Source organism: Chinchilla lanigera, unplaced genomic scaffold, assembly GCF_000276665.1.
Source record: "Chinchilla lanigera isolate Chin_1 unplaced genomic scaffold, ChiLan1.0 scaffold00091, whole genome shotgun sequence".
NCBI classification, from domain to species: Eukaryota; Metazoa; Chordata; class Mammalia; order Rodentia; family Chinchillidae; genus Chinchilla; species Chinchilla lanigera.
Genome location: NW_004955492.1, coordinates 6,687,583 through 6,710,387, shown reverse-complemented (window position 1 = coordinate 6,710,387; position 22,805 = coordinate 6,687,583). Strand labels below are relative to the sequence as shown.

Sequence of the window (22,805 nt, the reverse complement as noted above, 5' to 3'; positions counted from 1 at the left end):
TCTTCAAAGGGTCATAAATGAGACAGCATGTGACTCCCAGCGCCTAATTACTACCTGTCCAGTACAAAAAAGTTCTGAGGATCTTTAGACCCATTCTCCTACAGAAGTGAGAATAATCCATTTAAAATACAGGTTACATCACACTGCTCTTGCTTCCATGGGTTCCTCTGACTTAGGACAGAATCCTCCTTAAAGACGAGACTGAGGCTGATCTATGCACACCCATTTCCTACCACTCTGCCTGTCGCACCTGGCTTCTGGGAGGTGGCCTGGACACATGAGACCTGGGGACTTCAGAGTTTCCTGTGCCCTCTGCCTGAGCCACTCTGCTTCCTGTGTTCATTCCGCATGTCTGTAAGCGTGTGATGACGGCACCTCCCTCAGAGCACTGTTGGGGAGTCAGTGCCAGGTATCCAGGAACATTCCAAGGGTTCAGCAGTTGGAACAATTCCTGTAGCACAACCCATGTACTCTGCAATTTCTGTCTTCCAGATTCGGCAAAAATTGCATGTCCATCTCATCATGTCAGACTGTATGCCCTGTGACAACAGGGATAACTGTCCCTGGTGAGCCACTAGATCTGGCACACAGGACAAAAAGAGAGGGAGGGCAGGACCAATCTGCTTGGCCCATATGCCGATTCCCTGCAAGGCAGAACCCCCTGTTGCCTTTTACAGGTCTTGTGTCTTCAACAAGGGTGGCTACAGAGACAGCCTTGAGATACCGATGGCTACACTGACACAGGAGCATTGAGGACCATGTTCAAGGTCCCATCCACTCCTGTGAAGCCCCTGTGAGAAATTACCTTCAAGGTAAACTCTTAAGACTCACTCTACTTCCCACAATTCTTGATATGGTTTCTGTTTTCAGAAGGTTGAAAGCTAAGGACCTCACAGTGTTCCCCTTTCCTCCTGGCCATCATGATCTATGTGTTCTGTCCTATGATGGATCTCAACTTGTAGTTTACCTTTTCCTGATTTTTTCAAATTTCTACTGTTTTATTCTATGTATTGCTTTGTAAGTAACATCAGGTTATGTGAGTAAGATGCTAATTTTTTAAAAAGGCAACACCGGGTAAATGATTTAACCTGAGCCACAGTTTACCAGGCTGTACAATGGGATCCCACACCCTGCCTCCCAAGGACACTGTGAGGGATAAACAGGACAATGAGAAGTGCAGGGAACACTGGCACATGGTGGCTACTGATCAAAACTAGTCACTCTCTACTTTAAATCAGTCTGCACTCTTAGGAAGGCAGCTAAATGGTATTTAATACAGATCAAGATCCCAAGTGATCTGAAATAAATTTACATTCACTTTGCTAACAGATCATAAAAGTCTACATTCACTTGACAACACCATTGCTCATGTGGACTTCTTTTAAACATTTATTAAAAAAGCAAAATGTACGTTCATCTCAAATGTAACAGTTAAAAATGGTAAAGCAATACAAACGACTTGTTACTAGCAGCATCCAGTTGTTAGACTCTCTCACCCTGCCTCGCGATGGTCCTGGGCGAGCTCGGTCGGCTCTGGGCTCCCTCCATCCTTGTAGTGCAGGTAAAACCAAATCTTATAAAATTAACAATTTAAGGTTAAATAAGCTTAAATAAAGGTGTTAAATACAAGACACTTCATGAAAGCTTCTGTACAAAGATAAACAAGTCTGGCCTTGTGCACGTGATCCTGCTGGCTTGCAGCACACCCAGAGCTCCAGCAAGAAAGCAGATGGGATTCAGCAGAGCGACTTTACAAAAGGGACCCGGGAATTGGGGTGACCACTGACGACTTGGTGAGCCATTTACAAGGCATATGTATTTTTCTTTAAAAAAAAGTCAAAACACTGTTAATATTCAGGCACCATTTGTTCCTGCAAATAAATAAGTCTCTAAAGAACTGCATTTGATCTAGCGTTAAACACATCAGTGCTTCCCCCCAGCACAGCTTTTCCAGCTATTCGCTATGCCTCCCTTCTTATTGCTATAATAATGTGGCTGTGGAAATAAAACTACTGTACATCCAAAAAAATAGAGCACCTTTAACATTAAAGTATATGTCTGATTATTTGTCTCCACGTTTATTTTACAATACTAAAGCCCAGCTTCGGTAACTGCTTCAGCATCTCTGTAGGTCACCTGATTCAGCAAGTGACATTCTCATGTGACACGCATCCTCTGGAGCGGGCTGAGCCAGGTGCCACCCCAGCAGTGCCCCCGCCAACCAGGTCTACAGTCACCTTCACCCAGGAGTGACAGTCCTCTTCCCGCCATGCTGCTCTATGCGTTCCTGTCCTGCTGGGGCAATGGTCTGACAAAGAATGGAATAGCAAAAACATCTAAGGGTGTGGACAGCACGCGGGAAGATGGCGCACAACAAGAGAGGGGCGGCAGGTGGTCCCCAGTAGTCCCCAAGGAGGAGCAGGGGGAGGGGGGCTAGGACTTCTTGTCCACAGTGTTGAAGAACCACTCTGTGAACCTGCGCAGCTGGGCCGCAGCCGACTGCGACTCCTCCTGCAGCCGCCGGTTGTCCTGCCGCAGATGTTGCACCTCCGCCTGCAGGACGGCCTTGTCCTGCTTCTCCTGCAACCAGCAGAGGGAAAGTGAGTCAGTCGCTGACTGGCCTGCTGTGGGTAATTGGGGCCACTCATTCTCCCTGTGCTTAGGGACTTTCCGAGAGGAGACCTGCCTGCTCCTGAGTACTGCAAGGACACACCCAGGTGGACAGTCCCACAGCCCCTCGGCTCCTCCCATGGTGTTCCTCAGGAACACTGACAGCTGCTATCCAGGAAGTTATTAACCAGTGTACAAGTGGTGAATGAAAAATGTTAAATATTCAAATGTAGTAGTTTATTACAGTAAAAGACACACTTCCATTACTCCCTCTCAAAAATACTCTGCCTTGCTTTGAACACACTTATCCCATCACTCTTGCCACTTTCTGAAGCGGTTTGGGAGTTTTCTCTCCTGAGTGTCTTTATGAAGTGTGATCGAACAGTTAGTGAATCCAGCTGGTGAGTGTCATCCAATGGGAAGGCAGACTTATAAACACATTATGGTGTACCTTCATCTACCTTACTTATTGGATCTGGAACCATGCAACTTCTGGCTTTTCCCCAAGGTCAAAATGCCCACGAAAGGTAAATGATTCGAATTGATTCAGGACAGTGGAACAGCCCCAACAGTGCACCTAAAGTCTCTGAAAGAGGACTTCCAGAACTGCTTCAGAAAGTGGCAAAAACAATGGGGTGAGTGTGTGTGAAGTGAGTGAGAGTATTTTTATTTTGTACAGCACCCTCTACCCAGAAGGGGGAGAGAGTAGTGAGAGGCAGGGTGAAGCCCTTTGACCCTGCATGGCCTTTCCCAGAGTTCTCATTCACTATGTGGGACTGGAGCCAACCCAGCTGCCAGTGTGGTCGCCATGGGACCAGCACTCAGGTCTCCATCCCACGGCCTCCATCTGCACTGCACTTCCACCGTGGCTGGCCATGCAAAACTATGTGAGAATAACTAAGATCCTCAGAATGATTCCACCTGGAATTTCCACAGGCAGCAGTGAGACCCAGCTCTCTGCCTCGGCTCTGCCATCTTTCCCCTCATGCTCCAGTCCTGGCCCTCCCCTGGGGATGTCTGGGCAGCTCAGTTCCCAAACCTCAGCTGGAGGATGGCATCCAGACTCAGTTAGATGGCTACTCCTCCCTGAGATCCCAGGTCCTCTGAGAACCTGCCCTCAGGTGCTGGGGCCCACCACCCTCCTCATGCTGGCATCCTCGGTGCCCAGTTCCTCTAACCCTTAACAGAAGACTCAAGAGCCTGTCCTCCCCTTCTTCGCTGCAAACCTGGCGTCCACTCAGATGTTCTACTGACACTGCAGCTCAACCCCAGCCATCCCAAACCCCCATCTACCACGGCAAACCGCCTCAGATGCTGCACCTCCTCCTAACACGGCTTCAAGCTGCTACCTCCTGACGCACTGCCACCTGCTGTCTTTAATGGATCACTTCCAATGTCATCTAACTCGCCAGTCCTGCCCTTGTCCTTCACACCTACCCCCTGCAGTGATGTTATGTCTCTTTAACCAGCTCTCAATTCCTCAGTTTAATCCCACCCTGTACACACCTCAGGGTCCTCACTCTTTCTATTTTTGGTTTCCTGTCTAAACCCTAATAGTGGACAAACTCAGATCTCCTACTATATCCCACACTTGCAGCTGGAGCTAAGGTGACCAGGCACTCTGCCTTGCCTGGGTCTTTGCTGGTTCCACTTCTTGGAAGTCCCGTATTTTGAAACATTTTTCTACCCACACTTGGATAGTTCATTGCCCGAATGGAGAAAAGTACACTGTTCTGCCAACAGATGCTACTTTAACTCAGGCTACAATTCAAATTTGTCTTTAGCCTTGCTGGGCAATTCTACCAAATACACCTGACAACCTGCCCCTGACCCGAGACCTCATCCTCAAACCTCTCACACTCCTTCCCATCACTCATAACTGGAAAAAAATGCCACCAGTGGAGAGCTTTACCAGCCTACCTCTATCTATTGTGAGTGTAAATGTGCAAGTGCCTAAGTGTGCACGCATGTGTCCACACACACACAGTACCCTAACTGTAGAAACCACCCAGGTGCCCAGCCAAGGCCTCGCTCTCTTGGTGGGCTAGATCAGGACCCGACCTCCTCACCATTCCCTTCCCACTTGACCAGCTGTACCAGTAGAGCACCAGCTACAATCTCTCTTCTTGCAAAACCGTATCATGATGCCAAAGTAGCATTCTCCCAACATGGTCTCTGTTCCCTTTCCTGGGATGGCAAAGGGGCCAGTGACAGGGCACACTGTGCAGCGAGGGCCCACTGGGGGCTATGACAGGAGAATCTCACTCCCTGTGAGGACCTGTGGTGTGCGAATATATTCTAGAGCAGTGCTCAGGTGAAGGCCAACATGGCGAGCAGAGGGGAACTGACCGGGACAGACCAGGCTTTCTGGCTGCAGTTCAGTCTTCTGAGGTCAGGGCAAGTGTTATCTTGGGGAACTAAAGAAGGCCAACCTGCTATACCCTGTCTCCTGGAGTCCTGGCCATACAGAGCTATGGCTATCAGAACCCCCTGTGCCCCAAGATGAGACACCAGCTACAGGTCAGAAGAGAGGTTAGACCACAGGATTCTCCCTTCCATTCATTGTTAGCTTTTGCTTAGGTCAGTATCTTTTCTGGTCTTCTCAATTTGTAACAGTTAAAAGGGGCTGATCATGCATGAGAAAGGGTTCTGACTATATCTTTACCTTTCGAAGGTCGGTCTGCAGTTGTCGGAGGATCAGCTCCAGCTGGTTGACTTTGCCAGTCAGTGTGGATGGAGAGCGCTCCCTAGCAAACAAGGTGGGATCAGACTTGCAAAGCTCAGTACCAAGGAGGACATGAAAGTTCAAGATCACTCAAATTACAGAGAATCTACAATTGGGAAGGAATGACACGGGGGACGTATGTGTCATGAATGGTGCGTGCACATAGGGTGCGAGACCAGTTAGGGACCCTGTTCTGGGGAATCACGTCCTGGGCAGATGAGCACACCATGGGCTGCCCTGACAGGTGAAAGCTGGGGTGTCACTGTCCAGTGCCACCACACTCATCAGGTATGGACAGTCACCTCGAGGCCCTACCTACCCCCCTCTCTGCCACTGTGGCTCACCACTATGGCCAAGGAGTCACTTGCCTTGGCAGACTGGACAGTGCAGTGGGTATGCAACCCAGTGTTACTTTCCCCAGCAGGGCAGGATGATCAGTCAGTCCCACTCGGTTCCTCCTCTGACTCCAGGACTGGGGCAAGTGCGATGGAACATGGTCTCCTGCCTGGGCTGGGACTAGCTGAATCCTTGTCAACTACTGGCCAGCGACAGTTGCGGGGGTGGTCCACATACCCAGCAGCATCCATGAACTCTTTGCTACTGCCTGGATCTACACACAAGGGCAGCTCCGGGGCCCCTTCCAGGTCCTGCCTGTGCTGCAGATCCGTCAGGGTGCAGAAGGACGCCACCCTCTGGTCTGGGGGACAGGGGCATGGAAAGAAGGGTCAGTAACAGCCACGGGGGAGTGTTTCTTTGCTGAAAGAAATTCAGTAGCTAAATGAAATGTTTCCCCCTCCAAATCAGTTATTTCCCTGTTTTAAAACAAAACAAATAAAAACCCAGGCAAGCTGCCAACAAGAAGAAAGCACGAAGACTGGCTGTTCTGTTGGCTGTATGGCACACACACATCACAGCCTGGTGATGAGCTGGCAGATCCGGATTTGCCAGAGCCAATCTGCTTTCTTCCCATATCCCAAGAAATGCCAAAGCTGCTGGGGGTGGTAAATGAATAGCAGGTTCAATGATGACTCAGCTAATAAACAGAACCAGGGAGATGGACTTGCCTGCAAGCTCCCCAAAACCCAGAGGGCATTCCTGAGACAGCACAGCCAGGACCCACATCCTCTGAGAACCCCCAGCCCTTAGCGTGTGCACAACCATGCAAACGTGCAGACACATGGAGTGTACAGAGCAGGCTATGGTATCGGGCCCAGGGCAGCCCTGGACAATCACCTAGATAGGACGCGTGGTGACAGAGCAGCCCGAGTTCTTCATCTGAGTCAAGACCTGAAATAAGATTTAGATTCTCCTATGAATGTGAATGTCTCTCTGTGCTTGAAAGGCTCAGGGGCCCTCACAGGCTCATGTAAGCAGGTCACATGAAGCACAGCACACATGCATGTGTATATGTGTGCTCATACATGTGTGAGAAAGACAGGATAAACCTCAAGAGCCAGTGTGATGTGACGCCAAATGGTGTGGTGAAGCCATGTTTCCTATTTTACCTGTCCTGGCTGAAGTAGGAGTGCACAACAGAAAACGCTTGCTATGCCACTGTCACTCACACACATACACACACACACACACACCCTAAACCATAACTGCAATTCTGAGTCGACTTAAATGACTCACTACCTGTGTTTAAATAAAGTGCAAGTGAGAGGACTGAGCTAAGCGATCTCCCACGGCCACAGAGGAAACTCTGAGGGCCTCGTGACTGACTGGAGGTGGAGCACCATGACCAATCAACACAATGCCTTCTCACAGCTCAAGGCCATGCTGACTCCGGCTCCAGGAACTGGGCACTCCACATTTGGAGAGTGCAAGCCAGTAGGAAAGGAGGAGAATGGTCTTCAGAATGGGCACCTGACTGGCCCCCATTCTCAACCTGACCTCTGACCAGGTGAAGTGCCAGTAATGCTGAAGAGCTCACAGGAGAAGCCCTGTCTACACCTAGTGAAAGGGAGTTCAGGAATCCACCTCAGGATCAGCCCTACCCTGGTGCCCACTCCTATCTTTGAACTCACACCTGCATCTGAACCTACCCGAGGACCATCTGGTCCCAGCCCTAGTCTCTGAGATCACATCTGCCTCCCAGGGAAGAGGCTCTGCCAGTGCTGCGGTGGCTCCTCTCACACCGCTTGATTAATGGGGAGAAACTGCACTCAGGTCTATGTCAGGTGCTCTGCTGTTAATTTATCCCACTCTGTCTCCCTCTAGCTGCTGGATGAGCCTCCTAATGAGGTTACCTGCTTGTTTGCTTTATGGAGGGTCACGCACTTGCAGCTAATTAGAAAGGATGGTGATGTTGAGGCTGTCAGGTGCACAAGAGGAAAGTAGGCCTGCGGGCTTCCAGCACAGTGCTGAAGGCACGGTTGCCCTGACAAAGGCCGGAGCACTCTGAGAGTCATGCTGAGGCCGCCCAGCAACCCGTCACAGGAGTGTTCTCCAGCCCTCTGGCCTCTTCCTAACACCTGCCACAAGCAAGCACGTGAAACCCTTCAACCAATTTTTCTGTAAGGTTCACAAGTGGCATCTTCTACAAGGTGATAAATACTCTGTATAGTCCCAGGAGACAACCATAGCATAATCTGGTGCTGAATGGCAGGGTTTTGCATGTGATGAAAGAATCTGTAACTTAATTATGAGCAGCACAACCCTGGTATACACCAGAGGCTGGGGGAGGAGGTCTGAGCTGCGGCAGCATCTTAACACAACCCCACTCTTCGAGGGCCCGAGGAAGGCATAATGTCAGATTTAGAAAAGAAAAAAGAAAGACAGAGACAAGCTTTTGTCCCAGAGTGAATTTCACTACTTACTCACAGTAAAGGAATATCAAAAAGTGGATAAAGAATTATTTTTCTCACTTTTTGAACAAGTTCTATTGACTCCACCTCACGACCATTTTGTCATGTTCCTCTCTTCCTACGTTTGGCTGATGCTGATGGTCCACACACCTGGATGGAAACACTGTGCATTGCTCTGTATCTTTCTACCAGAATTGATAAACTATTCATACATGCGACACACATGTGACTTGCTCCTGGTGGCCAGCTGTTCAGCTATTCCTTGGGAGAAACAAGATCCTCCTGGTCGGATGCCTCACCAATGGAGGGTGCCCTCAGGAGCCGAGGGCTTGGGAGGTTGGAATGCTAACAGAAGCTACTTGATGGGGCAGACATGAAACTGCTTTATAACAATGCTAATCTTCCTGACAGTTTCCAGTGGAAGCTTTGGCTTCTATAGCTTATTTCTGTGATGAAAAAAAAGTATTCAGTAATCAAGTGACTACTGACCTGGAAACACACGATACAAACAAGACCTCAAGCTAAGGAGTGTGAATGCTGTAGGGTGCCTGTCAGACCCATCGTAGGCAACCTGACATGTGCTGCCTGCTTGTTTCTGTCCCTCCAATTTCTAATACCTTTAAGAAGGTCTGACCAAAGAGGGACTCCAGGCATGGCTTCCATCAGGAACAAGCCAGCCCTTTAAAAAACTTAAACTTTATTTCAATGTCATGTTCCTAATTTTGAGTGTATCTAGCACTGCATAAACATAAAAGGACAAAGAGTCGCTGAGCTCTTCTATAGAGACAGCAGACTGTAAACCACCCCCACGAACCCACTGGTTGCCTGCAGCGCTGAGCACTGCGGGGCCAAGAGTGCATGGGTGGGGTGGATAGTCTGATTCACAGTCAAGGCTGCCTGGGGTGAGGGGCAGGATGACAAAGCATGTGCCAGGGAATCACTGAGTGGGGTGTACCAGCAGGCAGGAAGCTAGATCAGAGTTATTTGACTTCTACAAAGCCGTTCTAATACAGCTTTGCTAAAACCACAAACTAAAAACAAGCTAGGATTTTATGGCTACATGTAAAAAATTACAGGTTCTGGTTTCTGACACCTGTGCTTACAGAGTTGCAGGAAGCTGACTTAACCACAAGGAAAGAACAAAAGAACTTCAGCACAAAGTACCATGGTTCAGGCCGGGGATGGCAAACTTTTTAGAGCTTTCAATAACAAACGGCCCACTGCGGCACACCTGCCATAGGATCGGCCACTGGTTTAGGCTGTAGGCAGCCCACTGGCAGATGCAGAAAGATTATGCATGGATTAATGAATAAAAGCTCTGAACTCTTTGCTTGAGACATACCAGTGCTTCGGCCTGAAACAATTTTAATTAACTTTTGAGATAATTCAAATTGATTTACTATATGAAATTTGACTGCATTTTTCTTCTTTGTGGGAGTCTTTGTTTTCACAAACTATGTTACCATTAGAAGCTGGCCAGTGGGTCAGATTTTGTTTATGCTCATATACACACAAGCACACTGAGTATCAATTAATTTTAAAAACTTTATCCACTTCAAACTGAAACTTTAGAACTAAAAACGTTATCACAAAAACTTATGCTTATTATTCTAAGAAATCAAGGGCATATGGGACATAAAAATACAAACTATTTCTTTGAAAATATACTCCTGTGGCAATCTTATTCTTATGTAGTGTCTGACGTGTGTTTACTCCATGTGTGTTACTCATGGACATTCACACATCAGCTCCCCACCCCCATACCCTGCACCCTAACTACTTTGGGGAGATGGTGCTGGTCACCACCTGGGGGGAAGTGTGCAGACGGAGTGGAGGATAGGCCTTCTCTTGTGGGGACACAGAATCCACTGTCCACTTGCTGGTGTGTCATTTTACCTTTTAAGCCTGTTTATTCTTAAACACCATCTATGCAACAAATGCTCAAGAATATACCGTGCCTCCTTCTTGTATGTACTGTGATAAATGAGAGCTTCTTTTAATCCTACTATATCTTAGGAGACTCCATTTCCCTTCTCTGCTTCACTATTTGATCCACACACAGGTCTTTCAGGTAGCTTTGCTCCTGTTAGCATACAGAAGGTCCAGGGAGGCTCCTGTATACACTGGACTATGAGGTAATGGCCAGATAAGCCCCAAGTAATCTAAATACGTAAATAAAAAAATACACAGAACAACCTAGCCTACCAAACGTCGTAGCTTAACAACGTGGTGCACCATAGCTTAACAACGTGGTGCACCACTGTACTACATTTAAAATTCAAAGTAGGGTTCTTATGGAATGTATATTGTTTTTACACCACTGGAAAATTGGAAAGTCTTAGTTAAGTAAGTTAAGGACTAACTATACATAAGAAAGGCTATGCTAAACACTGCAGTGCATCGTAGCTAAATGATCCTGCTGTATTAGACAGATCAGCAATTTTAATTTTACTTAAGGGGTCTGATGGCCAAAGGACACGGCTTACCTCACCAGACAGAATTGCATAAATCAAAGTCTGACATGTGACTCAGCCAGCTTTTCAAAACTGACCATCACAGCAGGGGGAAGCTGGTGGCCTGGGCTGGCAGCATCAGCACCCAAATCACATTCTCTCTCCTGGACTGATGAGACTTTTCCATTTTTCCGACATCTAGACTTTTAGGGCAGAATGTGGTTATCTATTTATTTTCTTTTTTTTTTTGGTACCAGAAATCGAACTCAGGACCTTGTGCTTGCCTGGTAAGTGCTTGTGCTGATGAGCTATATCCTCAGCCCTCTTTCTGTTTGTTTTTTTAGGCTGGTCTCAAACTCATGGCAAGCCTCCTGCCTCAGCCTCCCAAGTTCTATTAATCTTATTAATTTTTAATAACACGACATGGTGTTTCTCTACTTTAAGCTTTCTTATTCTTTCCAATAATTTCCTATCAGTCAATTTCCAGGCATCAGATTTCTGGTCACAAGAAACATACATTTTTCTGGCTCTGGCTACATACTGTCATACTGCTTGAATAAGAAGATGGATCACTTTATAATCTGTATACTGACACCAGCTGTGAGTATTCTTCACAGCTTCCCAGACTGCTGCATCATTTGTCCTATTCAAAAGGTGTGAGGTGGTAGCTAATTATCATTTAAATTTACATGTATGGCTAGACATTGTTCCATGCTTATTTACTGTGCTCTGTCCTTTGTGGAAGGCTTCCATACGCCTCATTTGCTTGCTGTGGAGTTGGTAAATCCCTTCCCTATTTAACTCAAATATATTCAGCCTTCTGTATGTGATCCTGATTTTTCCTCAAAATGACTGATTCTATTTTAAAATCATTATTATGCAGTTTTAATCATTATTGATTTGTAATAGATTTTTTTGTTGAACATCGTTCATCTATTCACCAAACAGATGAAATTCAGTTCTTCAATATATCTTTAGATAGCTGAATTGAAACTGTAGTAATCTACAAATTAATTTTACAAAATGATCACTTTTTTCTGTAAAGCTTTCTATCCATTTTTATCCTTCTAATATGAAGACTTTTCAGATCCTACAGTGTTGGATTTCTCTCACTGTAATTCTAATGACGGCTCCCATCCCAAAGAACACACAGTCCTATCTTGCTGATTTACCCTTCATGGCTGCTGGAGGGAAGACTGCTGCTCCCTGGAGAGGAGCCTGGCCCTGCCCCTGCCCCTGCCCCTTGGCTGGCCTTGAGGCTCACATGAGCCCCAAGAATGCGGCAGGCATAATGTCCTGGGCTTCCCAGGCCAGAGCTGTGGCCTTTGAGCCCCTAACTTCCTCAGCTGCACATGCAATGCAATCACTTGCTGGGGATGGGTTCAGCCGTGCCTTTGTCAGCTATAGTGGCCAGGAACCCTTGGAACAGAACACACCACTGTGAAATACACTGAGTCCTAAAAGTCATGATGCCGGATCCTGGTTGGCACCCTATCTATAGGCAAGGCACCAAGAAACAGGTTGAAGTGGATGTCTTCCTATGTCTACATGGTCTTGGTCACCTCGCTGCTGGCAAAAGGTGCTCCAGAGACTGCAGACAGTTACTGTACTGACGGTGATAGGAAACAGCATGGTAGCAACCTGGGGTGGCGAGATCTGCATAGGGCAGGCAGATAATGGCAGGGTCTACATGGCAGTAAGTTTCCCAGCTGCTTATCTTGTGAACCTGGCAGCTTCAACCTCCCGAGATCCCTCCTATCTCACAGAACCTCACTTAGAGGAAAGACAAGTGTCCTATATTACCACCTCTACCTGTCAGATGGGAGCAGAGGCAGGGAGGAGACATAGCTGGTCCCAGCCAGTGGGGAGGTGGGGTCTGCCTAGCATTCAGGTCTCAGGACACACTAAATGACATGGGTCTCCCTTGGGTTCCCAGAGTGCAGGCATCCCCTTGTGTTCATCTTCAAAGATGGGTGAAGCAGCCCACCCACTGAACAGATCCAACCTCCAAGTCACTGCACAGGCCTGCAGACAGTGATCCCTGGGACCGAGGGCTACAGAACTGTTACCTTCAAATGCCCGTGCGGCATCCACCAGGTGGGACCAGTCCAGGCCCATGGCCGTGTCTGGGAGGGGCATCAGGCCAGGGTCTGCGCACTTGGACTTGTCTGATAAGGACCCGTCAGAGAACCAGAACTCATCTAAAGAGAAAAAAACCGGTGTCAGTCAGCCACAACAGGGTTACTGCCTTCCACCATGGAGTCAGTCAGTCATAGCAGGACACCCTGCCCCAGAGTCAGGCACAACGTCTGTGCCATCATCACTTCTACAGTTACAGCTGGAAACTGCCATCCCTACATCACAGTCACAGCATAGGTACCACCATCCCCACAGTGTCAGTCAACCACAGGACAGACACCACTGTCCTCACCCAGCACCATCATCCTCAAGTCAGTCACACTGTGGGCAATGCCAACCCCCACTCAGAGTCAGTCACAGCACAGGGGCTGCTGTCTCACAGCCAGCCAGTCAGTGCATAGGTCACGCTGTCTCTACTCACAGCCCATCACAGCAATGCGTACTGCTGTCTTCACAGAGTGCGTGAGTGAGTGAGTGAGTCAAAGCACAGACACCCTTGTCCCCACACAGTTAAAGCAGTCACTGTCATCACCCACAGACGCAGGCAGTTACTACCTGGGCCCTGCTATTATTGTCAGAGATAATCAGGTAAGTTGGAGCACAGGTAGTGTTGTCCCCTCCCAAAGTGGCTGAGGAAACTTTTTGTAAGACACCTACTACTCCCTGGCACAAAAGGACACAACCAGCCGCAGTCACCCTGTGTCATCTCATAGCTGTACCCTCCTTGGAAGACTTCCCTGAGCACTGAGTCAGACTGACTGAGGGTAACTTCAGTCTCCTTCAGGCGACTCTGAAGACAGTGCTGAGGTTCTATACTGCTTTGGAAAGGTTAGCAGCAATCTCTCCCTTTCCTGATGATTCTAAAGCTTCAGTGAAAAACTAAAGTGTCTGAGCCCAATGATACAAATTTCAAATGTCTTGACTGCCAATCTATTAGAAAAGTGCAGTGAGACTAGCTTCAATTAACAGACCAGAAGGAAAGAAGATATTACTTCATACACACAAATTTATACCACAAAAATAGTGGCTGGGCTGCTTTTTCTGATTGAACAGGCGTCACCTAAACATCTCATGCATTACTGGATGGTTTTCCTTTGGCAGGGAGCATAGCTCTCTCCCCTTTCGCTTTCTCTCTAAACTCCCATCATGGTCTTTCAAGTGTTCCTGTCATTAACAAGGCTTGTTGTGAACAGCTCACTCTGCATCTGAGGTATGTTTTCAAAGGACCGTGGATGTCTTCAACAGGCCTTCTCTGAGCCCATCCCAAGCACATGGTGCAGCTGCTTGCAGAAGCATCAGACTAATGAGACCAATCAAAACCACGGCCTGTTGGCTGTCTGAGCCTGCAATTAAGCTAAGTCAAGGACATAATTAACCAAATGCACCTGTAATTTTCATTCCTGCATTCTTCTGGGAAGCTGTGGAATTCTGGCATCTGGATGAAGGCACACAGTGTGTGTAAATTTGGCTTTGAAGGCCAACAACAGTGTTTTCACACTCGACAAAAGCAGCCTCAGCGGACCTCTTACCAGGGCAGCAAACCGATCTAACAAAGCTATTTTTAAGCTGTGTTTAAATGTTCTACCAGCGCATTCCCAGCCTCCATTCTAAGGGGGTCCAGGAGTAGATACTTTGTCAATCTCTCCATCTTTGAAATAACAATGGGTCACCTCTGTCCTGCATAGGTGATATGCTAGGTCCTTGCCAAAGCTAAAGGAGGAAGTGGGCAGCAGAGACCTCAGCATTTGCAGATTCCCCTTATTGAGGACTTCTCTGGACAGGAGGGAGGCCCAGGTCAGCCCCTTGCCATGCACAAGGGAGGCTGGGTGGACCAGCTTTCAGGTGCCTTCTTTAACCACAGTTAAGGTCCACTCTCAAGAAGAGAGGCATAGAAGCCCAGGGACCTTCAGAGGCAAATCACTTCCTTCTGTCTGTCCAATATACTATATATCACTGCTCAAAGCACGATTTCTGCACCAAACACAAAGAATTCTGCAGCAAGGTAGAAAGTACTCTTGCTATCAGTTTCCATGGAGTATCACTCACGTCTTGTGATGTTCTCTCTGCTCACTGGTTCTGGCATAGTACCACTGCCAGGGTGTATGGCTCTACAGAGAAGCTAGTTCTTTCTAATCTAGATCCCCTAAGCCCCTAGAGTTTTCTCAGAAGCACACATGGCTCTTCTGGCTAATTCAGAGGAGAAAACACCCATTTGGCGGGATCAACCTAACACCCATCACCCTGCCCCACGGCCAGCCAGGCAAATGAGGACACAGCTCTGAAAACATATTTGGGGCTCTCCTAGAGGAAGCATGGCGATGCCAGGTGAACATTAGGCTGATCAGAGCCTTCCTGACTAGAAATCTGGGCTAGTGCCACCTATACTACTTTGTTCTTGTGTCAAGTAAGATGATACACTCCAGTGAGCAGAAAGAACAAAACTGTTGTTGCTTTATACCTGGCAAACTTCCTGGAGCTCGGGGTAGGGATACAGGTGGGGATCAGAGAGCAGGCGGAGTAAGAGGACACTTCCTAAACCACTTCTGAGATACACATGGGCAGACATCCACATGTATGGATGGATGCTCCACCTGGCATCCCACCACTTCTCTGCCCTTTCGTTGCCAGATCACGTGTGGACCTAATCACGTGTGGACCTAATCTTGGCCTCTAAGGAGGCGCAGGGGCCCTACTGTGTGGCAACCTGATATGCAGCCCACAACACTGATCTTGCAGCTCTTTGTTCACCCCCAAATAATAGTCATCCTGTGTACTGAGTCTGACTTTACTGAGGAGCCTTCCTGACAACGTTTTCAGTGGTCAGACATCAGAAGTTTCCCACTTACTCTCCAGAAGCCAGCAGACAGCTGTTACAGGCAAGGTAAGGAACATGAGGACAGAGATGGAGGTTCCCTGGCAAACCCTACCGTCTCTCATGGTCCCTCACACCTTCTGCAGCACCAGCCCTAAGGATGGCCCTCACTGCCTGTGACTTAACCCTGCCAAGTATATAGCTGGGGTCTGCAGCAACAGGCATAAGCACTGTATTATTTGTAAAATACTTGTTTCTATTGTACTTTTTTTAAAGCTTAAGGGGAACGCTGTGAGGGGTATCTAGGTCAGAACCACATAGGATTTGGGAACACACATAAGCTAATACTTTTTTTTAGTTTTGAAAATTATGAACTCTTATCAGGAAGATGTCACCATTCCTTGGACAGTTTTGACTTTCACTCCATAAACGATCAGGAATTCTCTCTGAACTTGCAAACCTACCAGTACTTGGAGCTGCACAGAATGGGCTGTGCTGTGCCACTGTCCAGGAGGACAAAGATACCAAGACTGCTATCCTGTGTAACCAGTATCTGGTCCAAAAGTATTGTGTCCAAATGGCCATTCGCCATTTGGGCCGTTAAAAATTTTCATCTACAATCAGCCAATGATGAAAGTAAAAGCCCCAAAGTGATGCAGGAATATCTCAAAGCACTTTTAGGTGGAAGAGGTGAAGAGAGAGCATATGTCAGTGGCTTCACAGGACATCTGTGTGAGTCACGGAATAACGCACATCCCAAGGGGTCAGTGAAGGTCCATTTCCCAGCATGGATGCAGATCTTGGTCTCAAAGGACTGAGATAGGTTCAAATATAGGACTTTTAAAAGCTAAAAAAATCTGAAAGAAAAGCCTGTGATCATGGTAGTTACAGGCTGACAAGGCGCAGAGACTAGGTTTTCCATCTTCACCATGAAGAGACGGACTGCTAGCCCTCCCTCCAAATCACAAGCAAGATCTGAAGGGTCTGTGAAACAGAAGATCCAGTCCCAGGAGAGCAGATGCTCCCAGGGGGCAAGCGCTAAACTTCACAAGGATCGTTTGCTTCCTGCATCTCTGACACTACCTGCACAGCTGTTTGAAATTTCACAGTGCTAGAAGGCTGGACAGAACCAGCCTCCACTGAGTTTTCACGTGAAGTGATGTTGCCATCTCTCTGAGAAACTAAGAGAAGCAAATGCTCCTCACTGTCTGCTGCTTGGCACCTGCTAACCTACTCTCAAAGGGCTCCGCTTTTGTACAGAGGGACTGTGGGGTAACTACAAACCATGCAGCAGACAGAAAAGCAAGTCACAAGGATGCCTGTAGGGGCAGGGGCCCAGGAACTAACTAAAAGTTACTCAAGCCCCTTATTCACATTTGGTTAGTCTACACATCAAAGCTGAAGCATTGTCCAAGGAGTTTATAAAGGATGGGGACTGGAGGAGACACACTGCTAAACAGGTTGTTTGACAGCAAAAAGCAGCCAGGGTCCAAACTGCTGTTCTTCAAGAAACACGCAGCCAAGACCAGTAAGACAATCTTTTACTAGGAAAGTGAACAAATGCACCTTGCCTTTTTCCTAAATGTGCCTTTTATACTTGAATACACTAAAAAAGGACAGTCCTTTAGTCAGTACATGACAAACTATTCTATCTCTAGACAATGGAATATTATTCAGTATTAAAAAGAAATGAGCTACCAAGCCATGAAGACATAGAAGATCCTTAAATGCTTATTGCTAGTGAAAGAGGCCAGTGTAAAGTGCTACATCCCAATTTTACAACATTACTGAAAAAGTAAAACCCTAGGGATAGTACTAAGATCAACAACTGCTAAAGGTTGGAGCTGGGGGGATGACATGGGGGACACAGAGGGTTTTCCAGGCAGTGGCACTATGCTGCATGATTTGGTAGTGCTGAAGACAAGTCCTTGCTCATTTGCCCAAATTCATGGAACTCACAACACCCAGAATGTAGCTAAAGTGCACCCAGCAATGTGTCAGTGCAGTTCCATTGACTGTACCCCATGCATCACTCTGGTGAGGGCTGCTGACAGTGGGGAGTCTGTGGCTGCAGTTAAGGTGGAGGTAGGATGGGAGCATGGGAAATTACAGTACTTCTTGCTCAGTTTTGCTGGGAACTTAAAACTGCTCTAAAAAGTAAAGTGTATTTTTTAAAAAGGGAACCTATCTGACCTTTCGTGTTGTGTAAAGGAGTTTTAAAGGTGTCTTCAGTTTATGAGTGGACCCTCTACAACAGGGCATTACAGACTTACAGGCATAGGTTAGGGACTGCATGAGACAAGCTTCATTTCAGTTATGTTAAACATCATAAGAACTTTTATTTCATTCAGACTTGGAAATTTACAAGTATTATGTTTGTTTGTTTTGTTTTTCTTCTGGTACCAGGAATCAAACTCACAACCTTGCACTTTCCAGGCAGGCGCTTTGCCGCTGACTAAATCCCCAGCCCCATGCATTATGGATGTTAAAATTCACTCTAATGATTTCCATGGTGAAATATGAAAACCTGACAATAAATTCTTTTCTTATTAAATTCCCATGCTTTCCTGTAAACTAAAAATTAACCATAAAAAAGAAAATAAATGTTAAATCACAATTTTTAGAATTTGCAGGAAAATCATCAGATTGACTGATGTCTGGTGCACTGGAGTAACAGGGACACATGAGAACACAGGTGACATGCATTAGATCATAGAGATGCACTCACATGTTCTGACAACCACCTGGCACCTTCCCTATCACCAAAGCTGACATTAAGGAGAGCTAGGACAGAAAACCTAAACTTCTTTTCTTCTTATCCACTGTCCAAGAAACCCACGTCCTTTGCCGCAGTGTCCCTTTATTTTTTTATTTTTATTTTTTTTTTTAGTTTCCTTCTTAAAGATCAGGCCTTATATACTTTTTTTCTTTTAAGATAAAATAGCTGAAATAAAACAGAAATCACTGCTTGACTTGAAAAAATGTCTAAGGCAAATTTTTCCACTCCTTTCCAAATAATGTAGTACTATCTAATCAACATTCACATGATGGCCATCCTGGGGCTTTTGAATTTGAAAACTACTGTTAAAAAAGAAAAGGAAAAGAAAACACACCACTAAACGATATATATTTAAAAGGCAAAAGATTTATATGATCTGACGAGAAACCAGAGTATTAATGATACATATTTAAAACACAAACAGGTCCCACACTGCACTGGGGACACAACCTGAAGTACCTGTTAGCCCACCGGAGCTGCGGAACGCTGGCCTTTACTTACTTCGCAGGCTGCCCATGCTGGGGGCAGGGTGGGTCCTCGGAGGCAGGGTGCTGTGGTAGGGTGGGGTGGTGCTGAACAGGATGTCGTTGGGCAGCGCCTGGTCAAGGATGGAGCTACGGGAACTGCCGAAGGAGGATCCCCTCCGGGTGCTGCACACGCTCTCGTCAGAGAGGGTGCGGTACAATGACCTCCTCGGAGACAGGTTCCCATAGAAAGAAAACTAGTTAAACAAGAGAGGGAGGAGGGAAATGGTAAAAAAACTGAAGGCATGGAGGACACCTATCTTTAGATATTGGGACAGCTTCCTGGAGTTGCCCCCGGAAAGCTGAGCCAGGAGCTTTAGCCATCATAGCAAATATATCATTTCTCTGAGACATGTATTTGATTTTAATGTTCTCCTCTTTTGACATTCTATGAAATATTACCACGAATTAGACATGCACAGCTTTATTAATTCTGAAATGTTAAATGGAAGTTCCATAACCTTACTGAGGTGAGAGCTTCTGGAAATATATAAGGTTGCCATTTCATGCACTACATATTCAAAATCCCACAGTGCTAGCTTGATTTTAATTGAAAATGACTACTTTTTAATATTAGGCAATTTCTGTATCAATCAACTATATGTGAGGTTCAACCTAATCTAAATAACAAAACTAATTTTGAACACTTACGCTTTCTAAGCCACACGAACATGCTCAGGAAAAATGCTTTTAGTCCAGTGAAAAGCAGCTGTCCATTTAAAAGTATTACTTACAAATGTCTGTATTATAATTGCTAGAGACTGAGTTATAGTAATGGATTATATTCAGATTTAAAGGAACCATTAAAATTACTATGTATTAAATCCTGGATAGGGTAAGGAAAATCCTGACTAAAGAAATAAGCCAATAAGAAAAGTTACATCAAATCTGAAATTCCAGCTACTTCCTTTGCATACTGGACCACATTCCTTTCACACAAACAATAGTAAAGGCCGGAATGTTCACATCAAATACAGAAATAGCTATTTACATTTGCAAATGGGGCAAGAAGGCTAAAAATATTCCCATTGTAAGGTTCCCTTCCATTCTGTAAGGCCTTTCTAGCCGGTGAACAGTAACGGCAATGAGGGTGCACCGGAGTTGCATCTGTACTAGGAAAAGGAGGTGATTTGTCTTAAAAGAACAACATGTCAAGAAGTTGTTTCTACTGAAAGGAAAGCTATTTGCACTCTGCACTGTGGCCTTTCTTGCACCCAGGCTTATACAGTACCCCATCCATGACTTGGTACATACAAGTTACCAAAACGACTTGAGGTGGTGGAGTCTTAGGGGATCCCCTCACACTCACGAGCAAGCTGCTCAGAGTGGGAGTGCTGACGAAAGCATGCACAAGCAGCATCTGGGAAGGCTACTCCAGAAGCACAGCACGGTTAATGGTGGTACTATTTTAAGCACAGGACCCAGGAGCAGACTCCCTGTCCACACCACCCACACAGCAAGGTTAACACCGTGGCTCTCATTTCCTTCCCCCTTGATCGAGAGGAGAGTTGTGCTACATGTGTGAGGGATTCACTCCTGACTCCCACACCAGATGATTATGTGGCTTCCCATCTCACCATCTGAAATACTTGCAAGAAGGGGTGACTGGCCTAAATTACCAAAGTCCCTTCTACTACTTTGCCTTATTTCAAAAAGTGGCTTAAGAAACTGAGTAACAAAGAAGCTATAAATAATTGCCCTTAACAGTAACTAACAGCACATAGCAATTGCTGAGCTATGATGAGGGTGTACTGCTGAGCACCAGAGAGCCATGAGGAAACCCCACCTTCCCAGGGTCTCCACATATCTGTGGTCTGTTCAGCACAAGGCCCCGTCCTCTGTGTGAGGCTGAGCAGGTAGGGTCAGGAAGGACACTGGTCCATTCAGGAACAAGGGACGTCTAGAGATGTTCCAGGCTGGAGTTCCGGAACAAAGATCATGTGGTGTGAACTTCAATGGTAGTTCCATCCAGGTCCTGTGCTAGTTTCACCACATGTCCCATCTTGTTGCCTCTCAACTCTGGAACACAGTCACTATTATCTCCTTCTATAAGATGGGGACACTGAGCCCACCTCAGTCATGTAGCTAACCACAGTGGAGCTAGGATTTGAGGGAGGTAGGGCTGCCTGGCTTTCAGCTCTAGCTGAGGCAGGATGCTGCCGCCAAGGCTTGGTCATGGAGGCGACCCAGGAAATGGCCAAGCCTGCACCGAGCTTCGGGGAGTACTGCGGGGATACCTGGCGGGAGGACCTGAATATTCTGAGTTGTTTAATTTAGTGTTCCTGGAAACTTACCTTTCTTCTCCCCTCCTCCACCAAGGGGCTGTCAGGAAGCATCAATTTCAGAAAGTCTTCTTTGGACAGGACATGTTGAGTTTCTGAAATGGCATCTCCCACGGTGGTCTGACACTGAGCGGCTGTGGCCATGACATCCATCTCACTATACATTCTGGTGGGACAAATAGAGTGGAAACTCAGGGGTGGTGGCCTGTGTGTGGCCGGTAGCACCAAGAATAAAAATCTACAACCAGTTTCACCAGTTCATAAGCAGTACACAATCCTTACCCACTAAGTCAGCTCACTGTGACCACACAGGCATTTGTCCCCACACCATCTCACATCTGTGAGATGAGCTTGACTGCTAAGGTAGCCTCCTTAATAAAGCAGACACAAATCACATCCTCAAAGCCCAAAGGAGACAAAAAATATACCAACTCTTACAACTAGTTCATACTTTTTCCTAAACTGTTCCAGAGAACACAGTCTCAGTAATTCATCAGGGACGATCATGTCTTCTGAGCAGCTTTGTGTTGTAGTGACTTGAGCCCTCCTCTCTCGAGCCCTGGACAGCAGCTCTGACACTCTCGGGATGCAGAGAGAGGGCACTGAGGAGCCTGCAGAGTATGAGTAATCAGTCCAGGCCTGTGCCAAGCATGTTTTATTACCAGTAATTTCACAAAGCTGTTTGGATAAGTAAAGCAGCTGTCTCCCCTGATTATTAGGATATAAAAATGTATTTAAGAACAACGAAAGGCTGTCAAACTGAATTACTGTTCCCAGACCTTTCCTAGGAGAAAGCTTAGGAGTCACTGTGAAAAGGTTCACTGTACAAATGCAATCCAAGCATCCAAACAGTCCTGACAACATGGGGTAGCCAGGGGCTACATTGTCGGCACAGGTGCGTGGTCTGTGCCACACAACCTGAAACGCAAGCCTTCAGGAGGTCATAGCTGTGGAGTGAGCTGCAGCGGATGATCTGCACGTCACTGTCACATACCCTCAAGATGCCTCTATTTCAAAAGCAAGGCCACCTTCTTGCAGTATGATAGCTGTCCAGGGAATTTTCAAAATGAGAAGATTAAAGCTAAGAAAGGTTTATCTGGACATTTCTATAACTTCTGCATCGCTCCTGTGGTGCAGCAGGTCAGCCCCTGCTCCTCAAATTTGGAAGCGCAGGCAACACTGACAACATGAGCAGATAGCAGCTGTGAAAGCAGTTGTGCAAACTGCAGCACAGTTTTTCTGTAGAGGTGGCTGCTTTGTGGGATGGCATGGCATCAAGGCGGGACCGCCAGAAGGGCCTAGGACCCCTGCAGGGCTTTTACACACATCTCCTAGGGAGCCCCTCACCTAAATGCAGTGCCCACCATGACGCTTAAAAGGCTTCTAAAGTACTTCAGAGAACTTATAAAAGGCTTAGGATGAATTGCTGTAAAGCACTCAGAAACCTATTAGAAGGATGTATACATTTTTCTAACATTCACGTTTACAATAAAAAGGTGCAGCATAAAATTCCTTTCTAAACAGCTCATCTGCATTCATTTTAAGTCAAAAGAAACATACTAGTTCACTGATCAAATTTAAATTCTCCAGGGTCTCTCCTGGGAAGCCACAGCACACCCCTGTAGCTGGGCACACCCAGCACTCTCCACAACCAAGGATACCATCGGTGTGCAT

The 22,805-nt window shown here is 46.6% G+C and overlaps 1 protein-coding gene across 4 annotated transcripts in view; it reads right to left on the bottom strand.

The window, feature by feature from the left end:
* Positions 1-1,371: 1,371 nt before the first annotated feature.
* Positions 1,372-22,805, bottom strand: part of Sipa1l2 (signal-induced proliferation-associated 1 like 2) — a 97,587-nt gene continuing 76,153 nt past the window's right edge. For all 4 annotated transcript variants that reach the window (XM_013504729.1, XM_013504726.1, XM_013504727.1 and 1 more), the window contains exons 16-22: positions 21,144-21,297; positions 18,827-19,046; positions 12,665-12,796; positions 6,569-6,622; positions 5,909-6,032; positions 5,276-5,357; positions 1,372-2,580 (exon numbers count right to left, since the gene is read on the bottom strand). In XM_013504729.1, coding sequence (XP_013360183.1) covers positions 2,434-2,580; positions 5,276-5,357; positions 5,909-6,032; positions 6,569-6,622; positions 12,665-12,796; positions 18,827-19,046; positions 21,144-21,297 — 913 coding nt within the window. In that variant the 3' untranslated portion in view covers positions 1,372-2,433. The remainder of the gene's footprint in view (positions 2,581-5,275; positions 5,358-5,908; positions 6,033-6,568; positions 6,623-12,664; positions 12,797-18,826; positions 19,047-21,143; positions 21,298-22,805) is intronic.